General features: G+C 61.3%; 1 protein-coding gene across 1 annotated transcript; it reads left to right on the top strand.

Moving 5' to 3' along the window:
- The first annotated feature begins 548 nt into the window (after nt 1-548).
- On the top strand, nt 549-7027 carry SYCE1 (synaptonemal complex central element protein 1). The gene is made up of 14 exons (XM_090279453.1): nt 549-1048; nt 1604-1722; nt 2121-2183; nt 2760-2819; nt 3136-3210; nt 3841-3888; nt 4139-4193; nt 4845-4934; nt 5187-5250; nt 5964-6030; nt 6124-6247; nt 6316-6426; nt 6564-6645; nt 6898-7027. The coding sequence occupies exons 1-14, from the start codon at nt 549-551 to the stop codon at nt 6973-6975; spliced, it is 1536 nt and encodes a 511-aa protein (XP_090135579.1). The 3' UTR covers nt 6976-7027.
- The last annotated feature ends 737 nt before the right edge of the window (nt 7028-7764 follow it).

The following is a 7764-nucleotide window of genomic DNA, read 5'->3' as shown; positions in this document are numbered from 1 at the left end:
TTAGCCTTGAAGTGGCAATTCAAGGTTTGGCCCTCTGGAAGGCTGCTCCTGGTGGGGGTGACAGCCTTTCTTTGTAGAGGCTGGAGGCGGGCTTCTGGTCTCTAGAGCAGAGTGGGCGAGGGGGAGCCCCGTCGAGCTGGGTGCTGTGGGGCCGAGTCAATGATTCAGGGAAATAGCCGCGCGTGTGGTGACAGCAGGAGCTGTCGCACCGGCAGCGCCCATGAGTGTCGCCTCTTGCTCACGGCCGCTGACCCAGCCTGGAGGGCAGAGGGACTGAGCTCTGCACACGCAGCGCCGGACACGGCTCCCCGCGGCGGCGTGTCTCAGATCAGACCGTGTGAGGGCTCAGGCTGGAGAGCAGCCCACGCCGCCCGCACCCAGATCCGCCGGCCGCGCTTCCCCCGGGACGGGCGTGCGCAGCAGCAGCGAGCAGGCCGGGCTGGGTAGGCGGCGGCCCGTCGGGGGCCTCGCCTCCACCTGGGCACCCTCGGGTGACCGCCTGCAGGGCAGGACGCCTTTGTGCCCGACTGGCCGCCACCCTGCGCCCCATGCCCTCCCGGCAGAGCCCGGCACGGATAGCCCCTCGCCCCCCGCCCCCGCCTCAGTCCCAGCCTGTTCACGGAGAGGCGGGCCGCCTCGGGACCCAGCTGTGTCGCAGGTGGGGGGCGGGTCTCGCCGCAGCCTTCCGCTCGCCTCCGCCTCCAACGGAGACGAACAGCCGGCAGGTCCTGAGGGGCAGGCGTCGCGGTAGGCTCCGCGCCCAGTGGGCCACACGAGCGCAGATCACAGACTCCGCCACTCGCCTGCGGCCGCCGGAAGTCCGCGGCGCCTTTCAGGAGGCTCCGGAGCACGCGCCCAGGGCCGTTACCGGCTGCGCGTTCCGGCGGGAAGGCCAACGGCGCGCACTGCGCAGGCGCGCTTCAGACGCCCCGCCCCCGCGCGGGCTCGGTCCAATCCCAGCGGAGGCACCGACCGCCGAGCTCCACGCGCGGAGGGGACATGGCCGGACAGCCCCCGGGAACCGCGGGCCCCGTGGGGCCGGCAGCAGGTAGCGCTGGGCGGCGCAGGCCTGTGGGGAGCGTGGGCAGAGCGCGGGCGGCGGCCCCTCAGACCCCGGCAGGCGGGCGGCTGGTCCGTAGGGAAGCTGCCGGCAGCGCCAGCAGCCTCACGGGAGGGTCCGGACCCGCGTGCACAAGTGAGGGGACCGGACCCCTCGTTGGATATTCTCCGGGGCCTGTGTGCTCCGCGCTGGGGGACATGTCTTAACCGCCGCTTGCGGGTCCGACGTTACTGGCCGTCCCCAGCGTCTCGTCGTCGCGGCTGTGCGGGGTCCCCGCGGACGAGTGTCCTCGGCCTCAGGTGGCCCCCACGGGGCTGACGGCGCGCAGACCGGGCAGCGGGTGGAGGGCGTGCGGGGGCCAGCGGTTCTGTTTCTGCGAGTTTCCAGTACATCTGAGGTTCCTTTAAAGTCGAGGCAGGAGGCGGGGCTCACGTGCCGGGGCTGCTTTTCCGCGCGCGGGCGGGGGGCCGTCAGGGGGACCCGGGCGGCTGCGGGCGGTGCGCACGTCCGGCCCGGGGACGGCGCCGCCCTTCAAAACTGCAGCCGTGCGGGGGGCCGCGCGCAGACGTCGCTGAGGTCGCTCCCGCGGGTGTGGCCCTGCTGCGTCAGCTCGTCCGAGACGGGGGAAGTGTTCCGCCGGCGGCTGCGGCGGAAAGCCGGTCGTGGGAGGAAGCTGTTTGTCCTCACGTGGCCTTAAATGAGGCGCCTTAGTCAACGTCCTTCTGCTCCCCACACGTGTTTTAAAATGAGACTTTCTGGCACTTCGGGGTTGACTGTGCCACCCGCCAGTTACAGTGACCCCTGACTCGGTCTCCTTTCTGTTCTCTCCTCGCTCCGGCGGAGCGGTGCCCGCACTGCGAGCAGTAGCAGTGAGCGCGCCCTTCCTGCACCCCGGGTCCCGTCGGGGCCACCCTGTGGGGACAGCCGGCCACGAGCGGCTCGGCGTGTCTCCAGTGCAGGGTCCCCCTCTGGCCCGAGACTTGCGGCCGCCCCCCGCGGTCCCAGCCCGAGGCTGTCAGACCCTCTCACAGGCTCTCAAGTGTCCGTCTTGTCTCCACAGGGCAGTCCGAGTCCTCGCAGAAAGTTGAAGACTTGATGGAAATGGTGAAGAAGCTGCAGAAAGGTCGTGTGTCTCCTTTATCGCTGAGGCTCAGGCAGAAGGGGATTCAATTCCAGACCCCACAGTTCATGGCCCTGGGAAATTAACTCATTCACTCTTGCTTTTAAAAATTAATTCCTTTTGAAAAATACAGAACCATGATCCAAAATTAAAATATCAGGAGAGCGCAAGCAAAGCATTTCCTCAGAACGCAGTGGCAGCCCCCTTGCTGGCTGCCCGTTTGATTCCCCCCGCGGGCCGTGGAGCCCGTGTTTTCACCTGCGCCTCCCTGCCCTCGGCCTCCCCTCCGCTTGCCCCCCAGCCTCTCCCGGCCACGTGGCTGGCGCAGGGCAGACCCCTGTGCTGCCTGCTCCCCTGACCTGGGGCCCTCGTGGCTTTCCCACGTCGGGAGAAGCATCTTACTCCTTCGGTCTTGAATCCCTCCTCCTCGGTCTCTCCCGCCTGTGGTGAGCGCAGTCTGAGTCTGTGTCCCGAGGCGTCTGCTCCTTGTCCCCGCTCCCTGGAGTGTGAGCCCCTGGGCCCCCTGCCCCACCTCTGCCCGTCCTGTCCCCTTCACTCAGCCTCCTTTCCTCCCTGCAGCGGGAAGCCTGGAGCCCAGGGTTGAGGTCCTGATTAACCGGATTAATGAGGTTCAGCAAGGTGAGCTCAGGAACCTTAGCTTGTCAGCCAGGCGCAGCCATGTGGTTGGCAGGGCCCAGCGTGCAGTGACAGTGCAGGACCCCTTGTTGAGAAGTGACAGTGTTTCACCACAGCAGCAGCAGCGCACCAAAGCTAGCCCAGACCCATTGCAGTGCAGCTGGTAGAGTCGTGTGCCCACTGACTGGGGGGCTCTGGAAGCCTTGCTTTCCTGCTCTGTGAAACCTGCTCTAAGACAAATGGGAACTGTTGCTGTGTGCAATGCAGGGTGCAGCTGGAGGCTGCACTTGCACATCTGTCCTTCTGCTCTTGGGCACAGCAAAAAAGAAGGCCAGCGAGGAGCTGGGAGAGGCCCGGACTGTCTGGGAGGCCTTGCAGAAGGAACTTGACTCACGTAAGTGCTCCGGGGTTCACTCAGGGGTCCCCAGTGTCACGCCTTCCTGAACCCAGTGTTCCAGGCACTTGGCATCATCACTGTGACCAAAGGCCCCTGCCCCCTCTCCAGCCTCAGGTCCTACCCCCTCGCCCACTCTGGGTAGGAGTGTTCCTGAAACACCCTCCGAGTGTGCTTCCACCTCGGGCCTTTGCTGGGCTGTTCCCACCGGATAATATAGGCTTCTGTTGCTTTACGTCATCCCTCAGCACACAGCCCCGAGTTCTGCTCTCAGAGCCCCACACCATTCATCCCACCTAAAGGCAGCACCCTGCCCCACCTGGTGCCCTGCTCCTCACTGCCTGCTGTTTCTGCCCAGTCCTCCCAGACATCGTAGCATGCGTTTATTTTTGCTCTGCCCTTCCAGTAAACAGTCCTGCGTTCTGCAGGGTCCTCACAGCCACCCTTCGTCAGCACCAGGGCCCTTCGCTACTCACAGGGAGTGTGGAGAGTGTTTGCCTTGCGGGGTCCATCCACATCGCTGTTTCGGGTGGGGCTATGTACCAAACTGCCCGTGTGACTGTGGGCAAGCCAGTCCCTGAGAGGGCACTGGGTGCTCCCTGATGCCGGAACGTGTTGCTGTGTTTTCAGTGAGTGGGGAGAAAGTGCGCCTGAGAGACATCTTGAGCAAAAAGCAAGGTAATTGCAGCTGCACTATCCCCAGGCTTCTGCCTCTGCCACTCTCTGGAAGCTTACTCTGCAGAGCCGCTGAAGCGTTTTGAAAGCTGCATCAGCTTGCATCCCCCCCTGTGGCTCCTACCAGACTTGCAGTAAATGACAAAGTCCCATCGCATGTCCACAAGACCCCACGTGATGTGACCTTGTTACCGCTCCACTAACCTGATGCCTTGAGGGGCTCTCACGGAGCCCTCAGTTCCTCTCTCTGCAGAGACCCTAAGGATCCTCCGGCTCCACTGCCAGGAGAAGGACAGCGAGGCGCAGAGGTGAGCGTTCTGCCGTGCACTGCGGTCGGTAAAGGGAGGGAGAGAAGCGTCTTAGCCCGCAGCTCTCGTGCTCTCCTGTCAAATGAGCGTCTTCTCACCTTGGGTCCCAAAGTCTTATTTCGGGTGCGCTCGCTCACAGGGATAATCTTTCTTTTGCTACAATACCAACTAAACCCCATGCACTGCCTTTTACTCTTTCACAGGCTTCTTGTCTATTCTCTCACCTGCCAATCTGTCCCTAAAGGCATTGAGTCAAACACCTGTCCACTCAGCCTCTCACCAGCCAGCCATTATCCTTCCGTCCACCCACCTATTTGTGCCTCCATCTCTCTACTGCCTGGATGCTTACTTAGCTCAGCTTGTAGCCAGAGGCACCAAGCCCTGGCACGCTAAGACTGGGACTGTTTGGGGAACTCAGAGGAGATTCATACATGTGTGTGCTTCCGCACTTGACCATGTCTGTGTGATCTCCCTGATCCTCACAAAGATATTTCCAGGGGGCATGTGCTCACATCCCTCCACAAAGCTAGAGAGAGGGACGCCCACCTGGAGGGTAGAACAGATCTCAGGAGGAGGGAGCAGCCCCACCGCAGCGCCCTTCTGGGGTGACATGCAGGGAACATGTCTGAGGGCTGCCTTGCCTCTTCGCAGGAAGCAGACCCTGCTACAGGAATGCAAGGAGCGGATTTCTGTCCTAAACTCCCAGATTGAGGAAGAGAAGAGCAAACAGAGACAGCTGAGGTACAGCCCAGCGCCAGAGGCCTGGTGGGGACAGGGCGTAGGGGTCTGGAATGGGTTGTAAGTGTGGGGGATGTCAGGGATGGGGGTCAGAAGAGGAACTGACTGAGCTAATGGTCAGGGTGGTAAAGGGGCTTCAAACAGAGAAAAGAGCATGGGCAGCCCACTGAGGACTGTGCATGAAGACCCCTGGCCCGGGCCAGGTTGGGAGGGGTCTCAACCCATGACCCCTCATCCTGTGTGGTCGGCTCCCAGGTTGGATTTCGAGGAACAGCTGGAAGAGCTGATGGGCCAGCACAAGGACCTCTGGGAGTTCCATGTGAGTCACCCAAAGCCCCATCTTCCTTGGCAGAACCAGGCCCAAAATTCAGGGTCACCTGCCACATGCAGTACCTTAGCAAGCCCTGGTGGCCATACGTGAAAATCGCCTTCAGCCAGCGCCTCAGCACCACCCTCGCTGCCACCCATGTTCTCCTTGTCGCTGGTCCTGCCCCCCATCCCCGTTTCCTTCCCAGAGCCCTTTATGGCCGAGAGGAATCTTAATGAACCAAGGAGGGGCCATCCATCAAGGACATCCATGGATATGTTTGGGAATGGCACAAGCACAGCAGGGGGTGGGGGAACAGTGTTTGCCACCAAGGGATCCCACCTTCAAACCAGAAAAGTGACAGAGAGAATGGATATCAGACAGAAGGGCTCAGTGAGGGGCCATGAAGAGCGAAGAGGAGGAGCCACCATGCAGGCTGGTAACTGATTCTCCAGAAAGCTCTGAGCATGATCTGCAATAAATCCTTGCTCCAGGGCTGCTTTCAAAGCTTGGAAAATTCCTGAACCTCTCCAGCCCAGCCCCACAGGTATCTGGAGAGAAACAGTTCCAGGCAAAGGCCCTGAGGCCGGACTGTGCCTGGCATGCTTGGAGGGCCAGAGGAGCAGAAGGTCTGGTGTGCTGAGTAAAGTCTAGATCCAAGTAGACTTCTCTGAGATGAGTAGGGGGAAGCAGAAGTGTGCATGGGCCCCCCTTCTACCCCTCAGAGGCCAGAGCAGCTGACCCAGGAGATTGGCGCCCTGGAAAGCAGCAAGGAGCAGTTGCTCAAGGAAGGTGAGACTGGGGAGGCCCTGGTGGGCACACCTGCCCCACTCCGCTGTCACGCCCCCACCCCCCCCAACACCCAACTGTCCCTTCCTGCTGCAGAGAAACTGGTGGAGGCAAAGCTCGAGGATGTGAAGCATCGTCTGTGCTCCCAGTTTGGGGCCAAGGGCTGCTCTGCCATCACTGAGGGGCTCTTCCTGCGCAGCAAGGAGGCAGCAGCTGCAGTGTAAGACAAGGACAGGGTGGGGGAGTGGGGTGGAGGAAGGGCATGCCAGCAATGATGGCCCCACCCAGGCATCTGTTTGAGGAGGAGAACAGAAGGGCCCAGGAGCTCCTAGAGGACACGGCCCAGCACCACGAGCAGCTGCAGGAGAAGTGCAAGCAGCTGCAGCACAAGAGGCAACGGTGGGCACAGAGCCCCGCCCCCAGCCCACAAAGGGAGTCTGTCTCCTATGTCTGTCTCCTGGTCTCTTCATGCCAGCTTATCCCTCCTCCTCCTCCCCTCCCCCTCTCCACTCTCCTGTCAACCCCTTTCCTTCCAGGCTGAAGGAGGAGCTGGAAAAGCTTGGAGCCACTGCCCAAGCCCAGGGCAAGCAAGAGGATGGGGCCAGCCCAGAAGAAGCTGTGAGCCCTGGAATCAAGTGGCAGGGAGCAAAAAGCTTGTGAAAGAAACGGGGGGTGGGGGGGCAGGAAGGCAAGGAGGGGGTCTGAGGAGTCCTCAGAGAATGGTCTTCAGGGAAGGGCACTCCCACAGGGATGCAGCCAAGGCAAAGGTGTAGAAGGTGGCAATGGTGGGGCGGGAAGGTGCAGGCCCTGGGGAGTGTGTGGGTACAGGGATGCCTGGAGACTTGCATCTTAGACCCTGACCTCCCACAGGCCAATCCGAAGCCCCTCGGAGTCAGCAAGGAAAAGCACCCAGAGCTGCCCACTGAGCAGGGCCTGATATCAAACTAGGCGAGGAGTCCCCACCCTGCCCTGGAGCTTACGCCCTGGGCTTTAGGAAATAAAGGCGCTATTTCTGCACAACTGCCTCAGCTGAGTCTATACTAGGGGGTGGGGGTTGGTGGGCCCAAGACCCCTGGCCCCTGAGAGGGGGTGAAGCCTTGGCCATACTCTGCCTCTTGGCCTCAGCAAGTGCTCAGATGCTTCCCTAACTTATAGTTTCTGGTTTGCTCATCTCTAGGGCCCACTGGTCTGGGTCCCCAGGCAGAAGGATGCAGGCCTGAGACCCTCAGATGATAGGCCCAGGGGTTCTGAGAGCACCCCTGTGATGGTTTCCTCTGGGTCTTACTCAAGTTTGGACTACGCAGAATTCCAGAAATCCCAACAACAAGGACCAAGGTGCCAGAGACCTCGGCCCGTCAGTTACATGCCCCACAGCCAGCCCTGACTGGCTGAAGAAAAGAAATGTAGTTGGAGGCTGCGCATAGTCTGTGCTTCCGTGGGCACAAATATATATGTAACTGAGACTCTTGTTATGAAAATATAACCCTAGGACTCCCCAGTGTGCTCAGAGCTGACCACAAGGGCTGTTGTTGTTTCCAGTCCCTCCGGCATTGACCCACTTCAGGGCGGTGCTGGGAGTCAGAGCCTGTGCTCCTGGGTCAAGACTTCCTGAATTAAGTGCAAGGAGATTCCTTGCCTTGAAAGGCTTCCACACTCAGGACAGTGAGTGGTAGGGGGGAGGTTGGAAAGGGTCCCGCGCAGGCCCCACACTGAACCTCACTGTCTCCATGAAGGAGG

This window comes from Furipterus horrens, unplaced genomic scaffold (genome assembly GCF_987537825.1).
Source record: "Furipterus horrens unplaced genomic scaffold, mFurHor1.1.pri manual_scaffold_5, whole genome shotgun sequence".
Taxonomy (NCBI): Eukaryota; Metazoa; Chordata; class Mammalia; order Chiroptera; family Furipteridae; genus Furipterus; species Furipterus horrens.
The sequence above is the reverse complement of the archived record's forward strand: the minus strand, read 5'-3'. Positions and strand labels throughout refer to the sequence as shown.